This window comes from Eretmochelys imbricata, chromosome 4 (genome assembly GCF_965152235.1).
Source record: "Eretmochelys imbricata isolate rEreImb1 chromosome 4, rEreImb1.hap1, whole genome shotgun sequence".
Taxonomy (NCBI): Eukaryota; Metazoa; Chordata; order Testudines; family Cheloniidae; genus Eretmochelys; species Eretmochelys imbricata.
The window spans coordinates 83,102,368-83,123,983 of record NC_135575.1 but is presented as its reverse complement, the minus strand read 5'-3'; the positions used below and the strand labels follow the sequence as shown (position 1 = coordinate 83,123,983).

Genomic DNA, 21,616 nt, shown 5'->3' with positions numbered 1-21,616 from the left:
AGGGTAAGAGGTAGTTTTAGACTCCAGCTTCATTCAGACTTTGGCATCACTGGTGAAAGCTGCCAGTCTGACAGCAGGGAAATCTTCTGTGCAACAGAGGCAGGGACACCCTGGTATCTCTGCTGAGAGTGACAGGAAAAATGCCATTTAGTTCCAGTTTTATAGTGTTTTTTATGATGTGGACTCATCTATTTCAGATAGTCCTAAATCCAAATCCCTCCAAACCTTGGGGGAAGTTCAGCTCCAGATCCAAACTTGGTGGCTCTTTTGTCTTCTACGAACAAATCATGTAGGCCACCAAATAGCCATCACCAAACAGTGACAACCAAATAGTGACAACTTTCCATCAATATTGAACACCTCCATTTCCTGAGAAACATCATTTTTAAGGTAACTAGTTCTGAGGGTTAACAAAATGGACAGTGTCTTTTTCAAACAAAATCAGAGAAGGACATAGCTTCTTTCTAGATTACCAAATGTAGAGGTGCACAAACAGCTCTTTTTAGCAGATGGCTCTTATAATGGGAACTTCACTGGTAGAAAATAAATATTTCAATCCAACACAAACTCGTACAATATTCTAATATGGACAGGATCCGTGTAGCTTTCTTTTGTTTTGTTTGTTTCATATTGCCTGGTGTAACTTGTCATAGCGATGCTTAGTTTTTGTAAGCACTTTTGCTATGCATCACTTTGTATAATTAATATTTCATTAAATACTATTTTCCTAATAATTTAATGGAGAAATGAACCCTGTGTTTTATGCTAAACAAGTTGTGTCATCATAAATAGCGTTGTTACATTAAGTCTTTGTCATGCATTTAGTTATAAATCAAAAAGATACTTTTATGACACAATCCAAAATTAATATACAGAGGCCTGATCTTGCTTTCATTGAAATCAATGGCAAAACACCACAGACTTTCCTGAGAGGAGGATTAAGATCCTAGTATTTAAATCAACGTATATGATCTTGCTTTGATTTATTTGATATGTTTGCCCCATATTTCAGACATAAATCATAAGGAGAATCGCTTTGCACAAATTCCTTACTCTAGTCTTTTTTTCCCTATGGTTGTCAATAAACCATTACTGCCCTGAGTCAGCATAGCACTGAAGTACATGTTTAACTCCCAATGAAGTCAATGATATTTAAGGACATTGCTGAATTGGGACCTATAAAAGAACTTTGCTGGATTCTTTTTTTAATGGGCCAAATTTTCTTTAGGTGCAAATGGGCTCCAACCCATTGACTGCAGTAGAATTCCCCCAATATAGAGCAGCAGAGAATGGTGTCCATTGATTTTTGTGACCAATGCTTGCTGAACCAACAAGTTCACCTTCATGCACACTCCATTTGTGAGAGAATGAAAGCGCATTTTTGCTTAGATGTGGAATAGTAAAAAGACGTCCTAGCATATAATTCATGATATAAAAGAATCCCAGCAGCATTAAAGTAGTATTTTTACCAGGCGAACTCCCTGTAAACTTGCCCCATGATTAATTCAGAGTTCAATAAACACGGCAAGTTTTGGGAACGGATGAATTAAAATTAATTTTGGCATTTATACTCCTCAATGAAGATATAGTTGTCCAAGCCCTTGCCACAGATTGTCTATACTTTTCTAGTATCCTGTGTATGAAATATATCTTGCCTTTGTTATATCGGTTTAGCAGATCTGAAAATGGGCAACAGTCAGAATGACAGAAATGACTTGTCATAAAGAGAAGTGCAGAGAGATGGGCTAAGAGAAGGATGAGTCATCAGTGGTTTGTATTCCAGAAACAGCTCACCCTGGCCAGCTGTTTTACGTCGCTATATTGTATCATTTCAGAAAATGAGTGTACTGTACTTCCTGTGCAAAGTATTGCCCTGGAGCACATGGGCACAAGATGCACTTAAATGACTGCAGTTACATTGACTTCAGTGGGAGGAGCTGTCCCTGCTTTTGTCAGGGCTGAATTTGGTCCCCTTCATATGGAAAGGTGGGTCACTGAAAGATGGGCAGTTTTGTATGCAAGGAGCTACTAATCCATTCCCTAGCTCCTTTCCTAGGGTCTCTATCTCTCACAAATAGACAGACTCATGGACACATTTGGCAGATCAGTGTGCTCTGTAAAAATACACAGGGGCAATCAACAGAAATAACTCATGATTTAAAGATTTTTCTTCTTTTAATTATTAAGTGCTGACTATGATTCTTAAAGCAGCTGAAATTGTAAAGGTGCTTGCACATGGATTGGTAATATTTAATACCTATTTTAACATAAGGCAGAAGAGCTTTTTTAAAAAATCCTTTCTATTTAGAGAACTTTAAGTGACAAACTACCTAGTAGTCCAGCTCTGTTGCAGTCAGGGAGATGGATCTCCCAAAAGAAAGAGCAACACCTAAGTAACCCCTTAGAAATTTAGGACCCATTTCTACCATTTTTGCTCACATTGTACAGACTCTGCATTACAAAATGGCCCCTTCACACCACCAGAGTGTTATAAAAGGTCTGTAAAGGATGCTTAAATTGCCCTCACAGAACACCCTTCATTGTAGGTGATGACATAGAGTTGGCATAATGGCTTTGTGCTGCCCCCTCTCAGCCCCCAACATAGGGGGGCATGTCAGGGGTAGGTCGAAGGAGGCAGAGGTGATTGGCGGCATGGTCAGAAAGCACTGAACTCTGGCTGTTCTAGGTCAACATAATAGTCTATAGATAAGGCTATGTTTCAGTCATGGGTATTTTTAGTAAAAGTCATGGACAGGTCACAGGCAGTAAACAAAAAATCATGGCCCGTGACCTGTCCATGACTTGTACTATATACTCCTAACTTAATCTTGGGTGCTCTGGGGCAGGGGCAACCCTGGAGTGCAGTGGGTGCTCGGGGGGGGACCCCTGCTGGTGTGGGGGGAGGAGCGGGGGCTGGCGGGACTGGCAGGCTCCCTAGCTGGCTCCACGTGGCTCCCTGAAAGCGGCCACATGTCCCTCGGATCCTAGGTGGAGGCGCGGCCGGGGGGCTCCGGACACTGCCCCAGCCCCGAGCACCAGCTCCACAGCTCCCATTGGCCGGAAACTTGTTCATACTGCTCTATATATTATACACTGAAATTTAAGTACAATATCTATATTCCAACTGATTTATTTTATAATTCTATGGTATAAATGAGAACATAAGCAATTTTTCAGTAATAGTGTGGCTGTGACACTTTTTTATGTCTGATTTTGTAAGCAAGTACTTTTTAAGTCAGGTGAAACTTGGGGGTACACAAGACAAATCAGGCTTCAGAGTAGCAGCCCTGTTAGTCTGTATTCACAAAAAGAAAAGGAATACTAGTGCCACTAGTACTCCTTTTCTTCTTAAGACAAATCAGACTCTTTAAAGGGGTTCACTTGTCTGGAAAGGTTGAGAACCACTGCTATAGCGGGTCATTACAAAATGGCACAATTTAGAGCATCCCTTGGCACACTCTATAGGTATGTTTACATGGCAATTAGATACCTGCAGCTGGCCCATGCCAGACACAGGGTCCCAGAGCCTGGGCTCCAGCCTGAACTCAAGTGTCTAAACCGCAATTAAAGAGCCAGCTGGCACGGTCCAGCCGCAGATGTCATATTGCAGTGTATGCAGTGTAGTTGTAGCTGTGTTGGTCCCAAGATATAAGAAAGACAAGCTGGGTGAGGTATATCTTTTATTGGACTTAGAGGCATGCACAAGAGGGGGTAAGCAGGGGCACCAGCCCCCCCCCTCCCCCCCCCAGTAATCACAGAGCACAGAACTTCTCTGGCCCCAGAGCCACAGAGGCAGGGAAGACTGAGCTCCTGCTGGGGCTGGGCAGGGCGGAGGGAGGGAAGATTGAGCTCCTCCGGGGACCCCAAACGGGGGTCAAATTTAAATTCTTGCACACACCCCTGACTGGACCAACCTCTGTTGGTGATAGAAACAAGCTATGGAGCTAAGGGCTTGGCTGCACTCACATTTTATAGTGCTCTAACTTGCTGGCTCAGGGGTGTGAAAAATCACGCCCCTGAGCGCAGTAAGTCAGAGCACTTTAAAGCGCTAGTGTAAACCGGCTCCAAGCGCTGGGAGCTAATCTCCTTGTGTTTCCAGTGTAGCCATGCCCTGCAGAGCTCTTCTTCAGGTCTGGGAAAGGAACTCCCAGGATCACAGCAAAACGCAAGGGTGGAACAGACTGTTTAGTATAAGTAGTTAGCACATATTGTAAGGGACATTCAAGGTAGAGTGGCCCATTAACAGTTCCGCAGTCATAGGACAAAAATGGGGAGAGGGAGTTAGTGGGTAACAGATTGTTATAATAAGCCTTATAATATAAGACATCCAGTATGTCTGTTCAGTCCATGAGTTTCAGTGTCTAGCAGAGTAATGAATTTAAGCTCCCAGGCTCATCTTTTGAAAGCATTGTGCAGGTTTCCTTTGAGGATAAGGACTGAGAGGTCAGAATGATAGAGAGTGATTGCTTTCTGATAAGTTTCAGAGTAACAGCCGTGTTAGTCTGTATTCGCAAAAAGAAAAGGAGTACTTGTGGCACCTTAGAGACTAACCAATTTATTTGAGCATGAGCTTTCGTGAGCTACAGCTCACTTCATCAGATGCATACCGTGGAAACTGCAGCAGACTTTATATATACACAGAGAATATGAAACAATACCTCCTCCCACCCCACTGTCCTGCTGGTAATAGCTTATCTAAAGTAATCATCAGGTTAGGCCATTTCCAGCACAAATCCAGGTTTTCTCACCCTCCACCCCCCCACACAAATTCACTCTCCTGCTGGTGATAGCCCATCCAAAGTGACAACTCTTTACACAATGTGCATGATAATGAAGTTAGGCCATTTCCTGCACAAATCCTGCACAAAACCTGGATTTGTGCAGGAAATGGCCTAACTTCATTATCATGCATATTGTGTAAAGAGTTGTCACTTTGGATGGGCTATCACCAGCAGGAGAGTGAATTTGTGTGGGGGGGTGGAGGGTGAGAAAACCTGGATTTGTGCTGGAAATGGCCTAACCTGATGATTACTTTAGATAAGCTACTACCAGCAGGACAGTGGGGTGGGAGGAGGTATTGTTTCATATTCTCTGTGTATATATAAAGTCTGCTGCAGTTTCCACGGTATGCATCTGATGAAGTGAGCTGTAGCTCACGAAAGCTCATGCTCAAATAAATTGGTTAGTCTCTAAGGTGCCACAAGTACTCCTTTTCTTTTTTCTGATAAGTGTTCACCCGCAGCCGGTGATGGAGTGCTTTTGTCTTTCATCACTTTCCTGTGTGAGTTCATTCATTACTTCACCCATCTTGTCTCTCTAACTGTAGTGTAAATATACGCAGTGATACACACACAACCAGAATGAAGGAGGCACGAAGGTAGCTTAAAGCCAGGTTTGCCTCCACTTCCTTTCCACCATACAAGGCAGGAAAGGAAGAACACACTGAGTTCTACTTTACTTCACAAATAGCCCCATTAATTTCAATGGGATTCCACATGAGGTATGGTATATTCAGGGACAGAAACTCACTCTCAGTTAGTGGTACCACTGATCTGTATCATTGTAAAGAATTTTTTCACATCAGGAAATCTGTGACAGATGTGACAGGGCAAGGCCAGATGGCTATAGAAAAGTAGTGGAAGATAGCTATATTAGCTCCAGGCTAAACAAATCCCTGGTACCAGGATAAGTGAAATGGCAGCTACTTCAGGTCAATTAAGACACCTGGGGCCAATTAAGAACTTTCCAGAAGGCAGGGAGGATGCTAGGTTGATTGGGACACCTGAAGCCAATCGGGGCTGGCTGAAACTAGTTAAAAGCCTCCCAGTTAGTCAGGTGGGTGTGCATGTCAGGAGCTGTGGGAGGAAGTTGTGCTGTTGGAGAGGCTGAGTAGTATACACCATATTAGGCACAAGGAAGGAGGCCCTGAGGTAAGGGTGAAGTGGAGCTTGAGGAAGTGAGGGCTGCTGTGGGGGAAGTAGCCCAGGGAATTGTACATGTCATGTTTCTAAAAGGTCAGCTACCATAGCTGATACTATTAGGGTCCCTGGGCTGGAGCCCGGAGTAGAGGGTGGGCCTGGGCTCCCCCCCCACCCCACAACCTTTGCCCCCTGATTAATCACTGAGACTGGGAGACAACAGAGACTGTGCAAGGAAGGATAACTTCTCCTCACCTCCCTCGCTGGCTTATGATGAAAATGGCTCAGTAGACTGTGACCCTTGTCTCTAGAGAAAGAAGGGTTACATGGAGGATCACAGTGAGCCTCTGAGGCTAGCGAAATCCACCAGGAAACACGGGACCCACAGAGGCAAGGATGGACCATTGTCACACACAGTTCTGGGAAACAGCAACTGATGCACCTCAACTACAGGTAGTTGCTCAGGAAGAGTCCTGATTAGCAGGAGCTGTACCTACTCGGTGAATTGGGATGGGCTGAGAGGAGCCCCAAACTTTAATTAACCCTTTACCCATAGGGTAGAAGAGGCACAGGAACGAAGTGCTGTGGGGGGGGGCGGGGGAGAAAGAGAGTGGCAGGCTTACCAGGGCCTTGGCGTTGCCATTGCATCTCTCAGGAGAAGATACCATCAGTTTTTCCCCTCCTTGGATCAGTGAGCTAAGGATTGTATGCAATTGGAAACACAGTGCTGCACAAGTTTGTTAAGGTGCTGAGAAAGAACATTGTGAATAAGTTGCACAAGGTGTTTGATCAGAAGAAGGTCTTCTAGTGGATTAAAACAATGAGGAGACCTTGTGGCACCTTAGAGACTAACAAATTTATTTGGGCATAAGCTTTCGTGGGCTATAACCCACTTCATCAGATGCTTGAAAAATACAGTAGGCAGATATAAATATGCAGCACATGAAAAGATGGGAGTTGCCTTACCAAGTGAGGGACCAATTCAATCACGGTGGATGTGGCCCATTCCCAACAGTTGACAAGAAGGTATGAGTATCAACAGAGGGAAAATTACTTTTTGTAGTGACCAAGCCACTCCCAGTCTTTATTCAGGCCTAATTTGATGGTGTCAAGTTTTCAAATTAATTCCAGTTCTGCAGTTTCTCACTGAAGTCTGTTTTTGAAGTTTTGTTGTTGAAGAATGGCCACTTTTAAGTCTGTTATTGCGTGTCCAGGGAGATTGAAGTGCTCTCCTACTGGTTTTTGAATGTTACAATTCTTGATGGCTGATTTGTGTCCATTTATTCTTTTGCGTAGAGATGGTCCAGTTTGGCCAATGTACATGGCAGAGGGGCATTGCTGGCACATGATGGCATATATCACAGTGGTAGATGTGCAGGTGAACGAGACCCTGATGGTGTGGCTGATGTGGTTAGGTCCTATTGTGGTCTCCCTTGAATAGATATGTGGACAGAGTTGGCAGCAGGGTTTGTTGCAAGGATTGGTTCCTGGGTTAGTGTTTTTGTTGTCTGGTGTGTAGGTGCTGGTGAGTATTTGCTTCAGGTTGGGGGGCTGCCAAGCAAGGACTGGCCTGTCTTCCAAGGTTGTGGGTTGTGGCTAGAAAAGAGATAGGACAGCGATGATGCCCTGTCACAGAATTTAACTGTAAAAAAAACCCCAAAAGCCTAGTTAGAAAAATGTCAAAAAGAAGAGAGAGTACCTGATTTATGCACAGACAGCATTTCTGAACTGGTTAAATCAAAATCTTCATTTAAATCTAAAATTAGATGTAAAGATCTTAATAATTCATTGTTTCTGGAAGATAAAATTTGCTTTGCTTCAGCAAAGTAAGTGAAGATGTATCACTTATCCCTTTTATACTTCACTCAATTTAGTTGGGAAAAAAATTGCCCTAGATGCATCCATTTAGAGTGAAATTGTCTAGTAAAGTGCAGAAGCCTTTGAGATTAATTTTAGCTAAAGTGTATTGATGCTGTTTGGCTCTATTCCATGTTCCTTACACCAAGAACCACTTCAGTCCTGAAATTTCAAGGTAATGTAAAGGTTTTAAAAGGGATTGATTTCCCCTCTTTTAAACCATTCAAAACACGAGTGTCAAAGTGCCAAGAGACACAAATAACAAGCAAAATCACATTGTTGGTATGAAGTCAACCCATTATTTCTGCTCCCCTCATCCCCTAAAGAAAATGATATAAAAATGCATAAGGATAGATTGATTGATAGAAAGATGGAGCTTATGTACTGCAGCAAAACCAAGAACATGACCAATAAAATGAAGAGAAAAGAGAGGCTAGACTTCAGTTATACTTTTCTATTTCATTGCTACATTGTTGGCTTAAGTGCATGCTAATCTCTTCCCACTCCTCTACGCTACTGTTCAGCCAACGTATTTAATGTACACATTAAATAAAAAATGGCATCACTGCGATATAGCTCGCTTAATACCAATTGTGTGTGACATTAGCTATTATTTGTGTCTTCCTGGCCTGCATTTCTTCAGCAGCTTGATAAAGTGCCACTAATGATGTGTCTTATTTTTGTTATGAGGGGTGGGAGTGTGTCTTAGGTTTTAAGTGAACAGACCAGCTCTTGCATTTGACAGCTCATCAGCTACCTTCCACAGGTGTTTCCCTGAACACCATTAGTTGCTGGAGAACTGTAAAGAACTGCAACTCTTTGGGGGCAGGGACCATCTTGTCCTGTGTTTGTACAGTGTTTGGCACAATGGGGTCCTGGCCCAGGACTAGGGCTCTTAGGTGCTACGATGATATAAATAATAATCCGAATATTGGCAAGGAGAGAAGCTGGTCAGAGAAGTATTTTTATATGGACGTAAAAACTGGCAATTAAAAAAAATTCCCATCCAGAACATTTTTCTGCAATGCTGCACATTTCAGTATTAATTCAGATACTGAATTAACCCCCTCCTAGTATTAAAATAGCAGCCTTCTTAGATTGTTCTGCCCTGAAGCAGTTCTCTGTAATAATTATTAAAATAAAAGAATTATTAAAAAACAAACTCCTAGTCATCAGGAGGCAAAGTAGCTGAATGTTAGTATGAACTGGGAAACATTATCTACCATGATCAAAATCTCCACACTTTGGAGCACTCATTAAACTTTTCGGGAGAACTTTCCTCCTCTGTATAACCTCACTGAAAACTGAAGAAGTTATGCCAGGCAGAATTTGACTTATATTGTTCAAAAGAAATGGCTCCTGCTGTGAATTACCTTGGAAATGCTGAAATCAGTACAAACCACTTCTGCTGTAGGATTGTTTGAGTAATATTTGTTTTCTATAACCTCATTCTAAATGGGTGGTTCTAGGGCAATTTCCTATGTTATCACTAGTTAATTTATTTTACATATGGGTGTCAATGTGTCCCTCTCAAAAAAAAGGTTTCAGAGTAACAGCCGTGTTAGTCTGTATTCGCAAAAAGAAAAGGAGTACTTGTGGCACCTTAGAGACTAACCAATTTATTTGAGCATGAGCTTTCGTGAGCTACAGCTCACTTCATCAGATGCATACCGTGGAAACTGCAGCAGACTTTATATATACACAGAGAATATGAAACAATTCATATTCTCTGTGTATATATAAAGTCTGCTGCAGTTTCCACGGTATGCATCTGATGAAGTGAGCTGTAGCTCACGAAAGCTCATGCTCAAATAAATTGGTTAGTCTCTAAGGTGCCACAAGTACTCCTTTTCTTATTGTGTAAAGAGTTGTCACTTTGGATGGGCTATCACCAGCAGGAGAGTGAATTTGTGTGGGGGGGTGGAGGGTGAGAAAACCTGGATTTGTGCTGGAAATGGCCTAACCTGAAGATTACTTTAGATAAGCTATTACCAGCAGGACAGTGGGGTGGGAGGAGGTATTGTTTCATATTCTCTGTGTATATATAAAGTCTGCTGCAGTTTCCACGGTATGCATCTGATGAAGTGAGCTGTAGCTCACGAAAGCTCATGCTCAAATAAATTGGTTAGTCTCTAAGGTGCCACAAGTACTCCTTTTCTTTTCTCAAAAAAAAGTGCAAGGCTTTATTTGCCTCTCAGCCACTCTGGCATTTGAAAGAAGTTAAGTTATATGGAGCAAAAAACCTACTTGCCTTTTGTGAGTAGTAGTCCCATAGCAGTCAATGAGCCCTGTTTAGGGTTGCCAACCCTCCAGGATTGTCCTGGAGTCTCCAGGCATTAAAGATTAATCTTTAATTAAAGAGTATGTTATGTGATGAAACCTCCAGGAATACATCCAACCAAAATTGGCAATTCTAGCCTTGTTCCTGCTTCCATTTAACACCTCAATTGTGCAATCACATATGCAAAAGCTTAATTTTGTGCACAGGATTAGTCCTGCTGAGCTCAGTGGCTGACTTGTGTGAACAGGATTTAGCCCATGTACAATACCTGACATTAATACAGACACTCATTAAAAATCTGATCCTACTCCCATTGAAGTCAATAGCCCCTCTCATCAAGAGTGCAGACCTGAAGCTAAACAACATGAGCCTAGTGTAAACCCTTACTTGCATCCAGTTGTCTTTCGTGGGATTACATGTGTAAATAAGGGTTGCAGGATCAGGCTTTTGCATCACAAAGGCTAAAACCATTTAAAAACTGCTTAGCATCTAAAACTGTCAGAGACATTTCAGGTTCCTTCTATAAATACTGTTGCCCCATCCTCCAACCCCAGTGTCCTGTTCTGACACCCTTTTGTCAAGAAGTGGCTAAAGCCCAGGGCCTTCCAGGTGCCTCCCAGTGGAGGAGAAATCAATGACACAAATTCTATATTATCAACATAACTTGTTTTAGTTACACATATACACCAACCCTGAAACAAAGGTGGTCAAACACGAGGCAGGGCAATCCCTTCTTTTAGAAATCTCAACCCAACCCAGGGAGCAGCTCTGCATCCAAAATTGATTATATTCAGAGACCTCAGGCCATGTCTACACTACATACTTTGGCCAACGCAAGTCACCCTGGCATACAGCTACCGCCGTAAATATATTGCTCGTGCACATACCCACTTGGCTCCTTGAGTCCGTGCTGTGCTTGTGTTGATGCACAGTGTGGTGCACCATCGGTAGGTATTGCAGTGTGCAACAGACCACTGTCCAGCACCATGTCTTTTAGGACATTTTGGCAATGCATAGTGGGGCAGAACAAGGTGCACAGATGTGACTGGGAGCAAGAGGTCAACTTCCCAGCATACAACTTTCTCCATCCCATAATTTCATCCATATCCCATAATTTTCATGCCTTTTTTAAAAATCCCAGGAAGGCATGTGGTCCTTTTCACCGTTCGCCATCTCTGGTTGATATATGTAACCTGCACAGCTCTGCACTATTGTCATAAGCATTGCAAACACAGGATGCATTCTTCTCCGCCGGTATTTGCAGAGTTTCAAGAACTGAATCAGCTGGGAACAAGATAATTTATTAGAGGACAGATTGCTGTGGGACATAGTCAAAGTCAGTTCAAAGCTGTTGGTGGCATTCATGGAGCAGCTGTAAATGCTGTTTCTGGGTCTGAGAAATGAGCTCTGACTGGTGGGATTACATCATAATGGAGGTTGGGGACAATGAGCAGTGTCTGCAGAACATTTGGATCTGCAAAACCACATTCCTGGATCTGTGCACTGAGCTTGTCCCAGCTCTCCAGTGCAGGGACACCAAAATGAGATCTGCTCTGACAGTGGAGAAGCAAATACCAATTGTACTGTAGAAACTTGCAATGCCAGACTGGTATTGGTCAGTGGGAAATCATTTTGGAGTTGGAAAAATCCGTTGTGGGGGGTCATTGTCACTGAAGTGTGTAGGGACATTAATCATGTCCTGCTATGCAAGACTGTGCTCTTGGGAATGTGCAGGACACAGTGGATGGATTTGCAGCTACAGGGTTCCCGACCCATGGTGAAACAATAGAGAGCACACATATCCCTATTTTGGCACCAGACCACCTTGCCACAGAGAATATCAACAGAAAGGGCTAATTTTCTATGACTATACAAGTGTTGGCGGAACACCAGGAATGCTTCACCATCAATGTTGGCTGGTCTGGGAAGGTGCATGACACTTGGATCTTTAAGAACACAGGACTTTAAGTCCCACAGAAAGTTGGGACTTTTTTTCCCCGACTTGCAGATTACCACTGATGATATTAAAATGCCAATATTGATCCTGGGGGACTTGGCCTACCCCGTGCTTCACTGGCTTTTGAAGATGTTCAACAGACACCTTGACAGCACCAAGGAAAGCATCAATTATCAGCTCAGCAGGTGCAGAATGATGTTGAATGTGCATTTGGTAGATTGACGGGAGCATGGTGTTGTTTACTCGCAAGACTGGAGCTCTGTGAGAAAAATATCCCAGTGGTTATAGTTTCTTCCTGGGTCCTGGATAATATCTGTGAGGCAAAAGTTGCCGCTGGGATAGAGGGGCACTCTGCTGAGTTTGAAGTCAGGTACAAGAGCTATTGGAGCTCAATATGGAGCTCTACGATTGAGGGAGGCCATGAAAGAGCACTTTAACAGTGAGCCACAGTAATGTGTTGTGGTGGACTGTTCTGTACCTGGCCCTGCAGTTCTGGGGCCTGCTAGGAATTGTGTGGTGCTTGGTGTACATCTATGAATAGAACACTGTCAGTGTACCTACTCACTTTACGATGCTTGCTGTACCTTTATGATTATTATGCTGTGTTTATCACTGATCCTATGAGTTGTGGCACACTGTACAATAACAACTACGTGAGTGTTTTCAGTACCTCTAGGCACTCTGCAGCATAAGTTGGGAACTAATAAAGATGAATTATTTTCCAAAAAAACTGAATTTTGCTGAGTAAGAAAACCACTGCAAAAAAAAAAAAATCCGTGCAATTTAAAAGCAAATACATTAAAAATAAAATAAATTAATGGAACAGAACTTAACGAGGGGAAAGACCATTCGTGTCTGTTTTGGCTACACATACAGAAAGCGTGATTCTCACAGGCCAGTGTACGTGAAACTGGTTGTCCTTACTGACCACCAGTGTGCAGCAGTGGGGGTAGTGATGCAGCCCCTGATGCCATGTGGAATGTTGAGGGGGGTGGAGGGAGGTGCTATATTGCGGTTGTCCATGAACTACAAAGGGAGGTGAGCCCATGATTGCTGAACTTGTAGGTTCACAAAAGTCTGCAGCGTCTGTGGTTGCTGCCAGAGAAGCCCCATTATGTCTTGGTGCATCTCCCTCTTCTTTTCCTGCTGAGACTTCCGGCCTTTCCTTTGCCATGCAGCCTACAATGTTCACCCTCCAGGCCCTCTGCTCACTGTCTGATGCTGCACTGGCTCACAGAATCTCATTGAACAGGTCATCCCAAGTCCTCTTCTTTCTCCTCCTTGTCTGGTTCAGGAGTTCCATAGTTGCGGAGGAGGGACCCGTAAAGGCCATAATGACAGCAGCTGCAGATAAAACACACAGAGCTACCATTGTCAGGATAATCACAACAGAAAGTGAGAGTTACTCCCTTGCCTTGCCCCCCTATAGTGTTAATCAAGATATGCTTATTGACACTTCTGCTTTGGATTGCTCATGCATGGCACCAGTCACCGCACCAGCCAGGATGAGTTTGGCCCCCCCAGCAGTGATGGAAATGAGGAGGAGAAAGAAAGGGACTTGGGATGACATGTTCAGCAAGATCCTGCAAGCCAGTGCTGCATCAGTCTGTGAGCAGAGGGCCTGGAGGGTGAGTGTGGCAGGCTGTATGGAGAAGGAAAGAGCAGACAGGTGACAGGCCCAGTAGACTCAGCAGGAAAAGGAGAGCACCAGGACATAACAGGGCTTCTCTGGCAGCAAACAGATGCTGCGGACTCTTGTGGACCTACTGGCAAAAAGAGCACAGCTGGTGTCCTGAAGCTGCCCAGACCTGTATGCTGCTAGCGTATTTATTGCAATGGTGCCTGCTGAAGTTACCACCGACTGGCGTGGGAAAGTGTCCTACTGTGAAGGAAGAAATAAGGCCACCATCCCTAGAAATCTTTGGCTCCCTCTTCTAGACAAAGTAAATTAATGAAAAGTCGATGGTTGTGCCTGGCTAAGCTGGGGTGCCATCAGTACCTCATTGTAACGGGAAAAACATTTACACACTTACCCCAGGTTCCTTCCCCTGCATCAGGCTCGCCCAGGCTTAACTGCTGGGACTGACTGGACTGCATCGGCTTATGTTGACCTAACTTTGTGTTGTTGAGCCAGGCCTCAGGCAGACACCAAACTCTCCCACTGCTCTTACGGTGCTCTCTCCAAGGACCTCAAGCTCTACACAGACCCTTGCATAACAAAACCTAACAGCACAGCATGTCTTCTCAATTCTGAATATTTGCTGGCACACTAAGAAAAAGGACTTGAAAGACTAAGGGCAGGTCTACATTTAAAATGCTGTGTCAGCGCAATTTCACCAGTGCAGCTGTGCTGCTGTACTGCTTAAGTGAAGATGCTCCTTCACCAATGGGAGAAGTTCTTCCCTTGGGATAGTTAAGCCACCTCCCTGAGAGGCAGTAGCTGTGTTGACGGGAGAAGCTGGGGATTGCCTCAGTAAAACCACCTTGCTCAAGGGTGTGGATTTTTCACACCTCTGAGCAATGTAGTTATACCAATATAAGTCTGTAGTGTAGACCTGGCCTATGTGTATCAGTGTCACCTGGTGACACCTGCCATAATAATACTATGATGCTATGATAATCATTTCAGGGGATCACTAATATTAATTAATTGCATAATCTGTTCTTTTCACTGAATGAAAGAGTTACAGATGAAGGTGATTTCCATATAGATTTGTGGAAATAACATCTGTTTGTGGAAAATGTCTGGAGGTAGGGCCTTGTGCTCTACGAACTCCAGTAACACAGCAACCAACGCCGCAAACTGGCAGACATGATATAAATCCAGAGGCCCTGGGCCAGAGCAAGTGGGGGCCCGTCCCCACCCCTTCTGCCTGTAGTCTCCCTGCCAGGGAAATGGGGTCGGGTCGTGCGAGTTGCCCTGCCATGCCACTCTGCCCAGCACTCCTGCTGGGGAGCAGGATCGGGGAGGGGTGGCTTCTCCCGCTCCTCAGCAGGAGCCCTGGGTGGGCGGAGTGGGGCCGCTAATCCGCCACTGTATAAATCATACACCAGTGCAGTAGAGAGTGAGAAAGGGAACCTGGAGACTAGAGACAAGGTGAAGATTAGCTCAAAAGGGTTGCCAGGACAGTGAGTAGGGGAATCAATCCAGACCTGAAGAACAAAGGAGGACATGAGGGAGGGCAAATGGGAGCCAGCAAGATCAGACGTATTATCTATATGGAAGTTGCAACTATGAGGAGAGTGTAGAGTAGGATTAGGAGGAGAGGAGGAAGGAGAACCAGACATTGAAGTCAACCAGGAAAGAGGATGCTAAGCATGGGGGGAATGTAAATAACAATATCCATTTCAAAGGAGTAGAAAGTGACTCCACCAAGGAAGAAGAGGATGGAAACAGCAGGAACAGGCTCAAGTGACGCTCTGTGTCCTCTAGAGTGGGAGGCATGAGAAACAAAAAGACCACCAAAGGTGAGTGCAGTTACTGAGGCAGAATGGAGGGGAGAGCCAGGATTCTGTAAGCTAGAATTTGAAAGTTGGACTCTCTACTTCTTTTGGCCCCATTTCAGGTAATGTACTTATCCACATGCCTAACTTTAATCATATGGTTGGTTTCTCTGACTCTGATGGGACTGATCATGTGCTTAAAGTTAGGCATGTACTTAATAAATACCTTGCTTCCATTTAGGGGAAGCATACCTACGTGGGGAACATTAGAGAGACAAGGTGGGTGAGGTAATATCTTTTATTGGACCAACTTCTGCTGGTGAGAGAGACAAACTTTCAAGTTTACACAGATTCTTCTTCAGGTCTGGGAAGTGTATTCAGAGTGTCATAGCTAAATAAAAGGTGGAACAGATTGTTTAGTATAAGTAGTTAACATACATTTCAAGGGACCATTCAAGATGAAGTGGCCCATTAACACCCCTCCAGCCATGGGGGAGCAAGGCTGAGAAGGTAGTTTAGTGGGTTACAGATTGTTGTCATAAGCCGTAAATCCAGTGTCTCTATTCAGTCCATGATTTTTAGTATCTAGCAAAGTTATGAATTTAAACTCTCAGGCTTGTCTATTGAAGGTGTTGTGCAGGTTTCTGCACTGTTACGACAATTAATACCCCCACAACACACCTTTCAAAATCCATGGGTCCTACACATGCATGTCAGAACATGTGGAGTACCGCAGTCAGAGCCCAGCAATTATGTGGGTGAAACCAGGCAATCACTACATTCTCGAATGAACTCTCACAGAAAAATGATAAAAGACACCACATCACCTGTGGGTGAAAACTTTTCAGAAAGCGATCACTCTATATCTGACCCCTCAGTCCTCATCCTGAAAGGAAACCTGCACAATATCTTCAGAAGATGAGTCTGGGAGTTTAAATTAATAACTTTGCTACATACCAAAAAGCATGGCCTGAGTAGAGACACTGGGTTTATGGCTTATTACAACAATCTGTAATGCACTAAACTGCCCTCTCCCCCCCACTTCCCACCCTGAATGACTGGAGAGGTGTTAATGGACCACTTAACCTTGAATGTCCCCTTGAAATATATATTAACTACTTACGCTAAACCGTCTGTTCCACCTTGTATTTAGCTGTGACACTCCATTTCACAGATCAGAAGAAGAGCTTAAAAGTTTCTCTCTCTCATCAACAGAAGTTGGTCCAGCAAAAGATATGTCTTCTGCAGTTTCCACAGTATGCATCCGATGAAGTGAGCTGTAGCTCACGAAAGCTCATGCTCAAATAAATTGGTTAGTCTCTAAGGTGCCACAAGTACTCCTTTTCTTTTTGCAAAGACAGACTAACACGGCTGTTACTCTGAAACCTGTCAAAAGATACTACTTCACTCATGTTCTGTCTCTAATACCCTGGGACCAACATGGCTACAACACCAAATATTTAATAATGGGCTCTTCAATCTAGCAGAGAAAGGTATAACATGATCCAATGGCTGGAAATTGAAACTAGACAAATTCAGACTGGAAATAAGGTATAAATTTTTAACCACTAGAACAGTTTACCAAGGGATGTGGTAGATTCTCCATCACTGACATTTTTAAAAAGTCACTGTTTTTCTAAAAGATCTGGTCTAGGAATTATTTTGGAGAAATTCTATGGCCTGTTATACAGGACGTCAGACTAAGTGATCATAATGGTCCCTTCTGGCCTTGGAACCTGTGAAATCTATGAATTGGGGATTAAGCTACTTAGTTATTTTTTTCACAAACATTAGACACTCCTCAGGCTCTGTGCTTCCTGCTATCACTATTAAAGTTTCTTCAGAAACAGGATGTGGATATCTTAAATCTGTAAGATATTATCAGTAATATCAATGGCTGAAGAAGTCTTAAGGTGATGAAATAAGTGATGAAAGGAACACTGAATATCTTGCAGCTTTTGACCTTAGGGGTTTGGGGTGCAGGGAAGGAGATGAGAATTGAAGAACTGGACAAATACAGTTTGTTTTTCCCTAGGGAGAAGGATAATTTACAGAGATCCTTCTTTTTATTTTATGAATTGTATTTATAGACTATCAGCAAAGAATATTTTGTTGCCGCGCTCAATCATTGCTCATTTAGTTCTTGGCCTGTCAGCTCAAACTGTCCAAAATGGATGTCAAGTGTGATGGTAGTTTTCATTATGTGGACACGAGAAACTGGACCGAATCATTTTGCACAGCTCACCAAGCAGGCTTCAGATGGTGATACCTTTCAGTCATTATTGACATGGATTGGATTTGAAACAGCGTGCTAAAAGTGAAGGGTGCTGTATACTCTGGAATTACCAAATTCTGTGCCATCCTGTCTTTTTTTTTTTTTATTTCCATTTCTGTACTGCTGCAAAGAGAGAGCACAACCCTGGATGATGCATAGACATCCAGCAGCCAATTTCTGACTCTCTCTAACAGCAGCAAAAATGGGAGACATGATGACACTGTCTTTGCTGGGAGATTTGGGAAGAGGTAACTTTCTTGACTCTTGCAGTCATCCACCTTCTCTCCATGTCCACTGGTTGGGCCTTAGTTAAGCAGTTTTGCATTCCCAATACAGTCTATAAATGGAGATGTTTCTCTGTTTGTGGCCAACTGGAGAACAGGACACCTAATGGGAAAAGGAGACAATGGTCTGGAAGATATTTGGAGGAACAGAGATAGTCCCTCTCATTTTTTAAAAAGGGAGTCTCACACATAGATAGAAGAGATGGTGGACTAATGTTCCCTAATTGACAACCCTACAAATAAGATATGGAAAGATGAATAAATATACTAAAACAGTTTGATTTCTGTTTTCACTGGATGGACCAAATGATTTTTTTAAAATATCAATGGTCATTGACATTGTTGACTCTTTGTAAAAATGTAGGATTTCCTTACAGGTATATTTTTAAATACAACAATATTATAATATTTTAAATGTCAGCAAATCGTGTGAAAAAGAAACAAAAATCTTTTAAAGATAGATCATTCTGTAAAATAACTGGAAATTATAAGAGTCACCAAATATTGCATAAGCTCACCCTTGTCACTGTTCTCCTTTTCCAGAATGAGTTGTTTGAACCAGTGTGCTGGGAATTTTCATGTCATGGATGAGCTGCAGTCATTCACATTTTGTCTTTCTTATTGTTATTTTAAAATTTAAAATACAGTGCTTTAAACAAAAAAATGAATGTGATTTACAAATTCAAACCACACCTGGCAATCTTACTTGAGGCCCAATCATGCAAAGATGCATGCACATTGAGGGATTACTATCACATGTGCAAAATTAAGTAAGAGCGTAAGGATTATTTGTCTTCCCTCTCGCCCTTTGGATTGGGGCCTATATTTTCAAGAAATAAATATCATCCTAACTACTACGTGTATCTTCAGTGCTATTTTACCGTCATGTTTGAAAATATATCTAAGGTATTTATTATTAGGGCTCTCATTTCTGTAGTATCTAAGCCAAAGCACATCACACTCTATAAAGTATTGAAACTCACAACAACCCTCGAAGGCAGGGAAGTACTATCATTCCCATTTTACAGACGGGGAGCTGAGGCACAGAGAGACTCGGGCCTTGTCGACACTGGCAAGTTTCTGTGCAGTAAAGCAGCTTTCTGTGGTATAACTCCTGAGGTGCACACACTGCCAAGCCACTTAGTGCGCAGAAACTGCACAGTTGCAGTGCTGTAAAAAACCACCCCGACGAGAGGCGTGCAGCACTCTGTGCCAGTGTAGAAACCTGGGTCGATTACAGCGCTGCGATTGGTCTCTGGGAGGCGTCCCACAATGCCTGTTATCACCTCTCTGGTCATCGGTTTGAACTCTACTGCCCTGCCCTGAGGTGACCAACCATCATCCACACCCCTTAAATTCCTTTGGAATTTTGAAAGTCCCCTTCCTGTTTGTTCGGTGACGCAAGCAGTGGTCTCAGCGCATCTTTCCAGGTGGCCATGCCCGCTCCACACACCAGGCGATCCCCCGCTTGGAGCAATGCCGAACTGCTGGACCTCATCAGCATTTTGGGAGTGGAGGCTGTGCAGTCCCAGCTGCGCTCCAGCCGTAGGAATTATGATACCCATGGGCAGATTTCACGATGCATGATAGGGCCCACGACCGGGACACACTGCAGTGCAGGGTCAAAATGAAGGAGCTGCAGAATGCCTACCACAAGGCGTGGGAGGCAAACTGCTGCTCTGGTGCTGCGCCCATGAGCTGCTGGTTCTACAAAGAGCTGGACGTGATACTCGGTGGTGACCCCACCACCACTGTGAAGGTCACTGTGGATACTTTGGTGGCTCGCGTGCCCGTTGAGAGTGGACCGAGCCAGGAGGAGGAAACCTTGGACAAAGATGTGGAGGAGGAGGGAGGCCCAGAGGCAGAGCATGACTCGGAGGTCAGAGCTGCACGCAGCCCGGAGCTTTTCTCTACCCTGGAGGAGGCTAGCCAGTCACAGCTGTCGGATGTTGGCGAAGCGCAAACAGGAGAGGAGGCCCCTGGTAAGTGGCTTTGATTTTGGGAATTGCTGAAGCGAGTTGTTGGAGGCAGGAGGGTTGCAGAAAACAGGCTTGTGTCTGTATGATGCATGTACCACCACATGCCTAGTCTGAGCGGTGCAACAGGGTGTTGATTGACTCCCTCGCTTCATGGGAATCTGCCTCAGAGAACTCCAGGAAACTCTCATGGAGATACTGGACAATCTGCTTCTGCAGGTTCCTTGGCAGAGCTGCTTTGTTTCTTGCCCCATTAACGGTAACTTTCCCATGCCTCTCTGCCGCTACTGGGGAGGGACCATTGCTGCACACAGGGGAGTTGCATAATGTCCAGAGCGGAAGGCGCAGTCTTGAAGAAAACCCTCCCTTGATTCCCTGCTCACTGTCAACAGCGAGGTATCTTCCATAATGAACACAGCCTGTGGAAAATGTGGGGACAGTAATTATTATAAGCCCCCTCACTCCCCCGCAGTGCTGGTTCTCCCCAAGAGCCACGTACCCAGTGTACAGTACGGTCCTGGAACACTTCCCCTGCCCCTGCAGTTACTCAACATTTTGAAGGTCTTGTGACTCATGTGTGCTTGCCTGGGGTCAGCCAGTTACTGATAGGTGTGGGAATAGCGCCTGTGTTTTGAATCAGTGGTCTCTGTGTTGCAAACAATAGTGCTTCTGTAAAATGTTGCATTTTGGCTTCACAGATAGGACCTTCGGAACCCAGCCTCCGCCTTTGTTATCGCCGGCTGAACGGCTGCGCAGAATTAGAAAGCAGCCAGGAAGAACTAAGGAGGACTTTCTGCGTGAGGTCATGATGCACTCCGTGGCGGAAAAACAAGAACTGAAGGAGTGGCGGGACAGCGAGAAGAGGGACCGAAAGAAGAACGCGGCGCGCCAGAACGAAGCCACGGAGCGACTCTGAAACATTATGGAGCGCCAAGCGGACACGCTCCAGGCACTACTACCACCGCAAACCGAGCAGCTCCGTGCCCGCCCGCCCGCCCCTGCAGCTGCCGTCGCGGAACGCTTTCCCATGTGTCCCCCAGACACCGCCAACACACTCTTATCAACCTCCTGGCACCATTCTGTACCCGCGGCATTTTACTCCTTCCCTGTCACAGTCCAACCCTGTGGACTCCCAGTACCCTCAACACCTGTCCCTCTGCAGTTTAGTCCTGCTGAAGTACTGTACTCCAAAGGAGAAGGTTGGATATGATACCTGGACATACACAAATCTTTAACCATCCCGGGACCCCACCTCCTCCTGGGATCCTCCCTTCCCCCATCTCCCTCAGTGCTGATGTGTTTTTTTGTCTCTCTCCTCTGGTTGTTGTTTTTTAATAAAAGAATTGTTTTGGTTTGAAAGCCATCGTTATTCCATTAATTGAAAGCAAACAAAGCCCTGCAAAGCAACAGGCGATTTTCTTATACCTTCATACTGCATTGTCTGCACCAACCACAATCACCTTTTAGCATTACAAGCACTGCACTCCTGAGAATAGCAACAAATATTAGTGGTTTTCAGCTTCAAATTGCTGCCTCAAGGCATCCCTGATCCTTATGGCCCCATGCTGTGCCCCTCTGATAGCCCTGGTCTCTGGCTGTTCAAATTCAGCCTCCAGGCGCTGAG

The 21,616-nt window shown here is 44.2% G+C and overlaps 1 protein-coding gene across 2 annotated transcripts; it reads left to right on the top strand.

Moving 5' to 3' along the window:
• Positions 1–6,200: 6,200 nt before the first annotated feature.
• LOC144263604 (uncharacterized) lies at positions 6,201–20,975 on the top strand. 2 transcript variants are annotated; one of them, XM_077814535.1, is made up of 3 exons: positions 6,201–6,371; positions 18,560–19,998; positions 20,691–20,975. In XM_077814535.1, exons 2-3 carry the CDS (start codon positions 19,596–19,598, stop codon positions 20,906–20,908), a joined length of 621 nt encoding a protein of 206 aa, XP_077670661.1. In that variant the 5' UTR covers positions 6,201–6,371; positions 18,560–19,595; the 3' UTR covers positions 20,909–20,975. The 2 variants fall into 2 exon arrangements, with proteins under 2 accessions (XP_077670661.1, XP_077670662.1); XM_077814536.1 differs by lacking the exon at positions 6,201–6,371 and having other exon boundaries at positions 17,049–19,998.
• The last annotated feature ends 641 nt before the right edge of the window (positions 20,976–21,616 follow it).

Bases quoted from the DNA above. Each gene is read 5' to 3' on its own strand.
- LOC144263604 (XM_077814535.1), top strand. From the start codon at position 19,596: ATGCATGATAGGGCCCACGACCGGGACACACTGCAGTGCAGGGTCAAA. The intron at 19,999-20,690 runs GTAAGTGGCTTT...TTGGCTTCACAG, and splicing joins AACAGGAGAGGAGGCCCCTG to ATAGGACCTTCGGAACCCAG.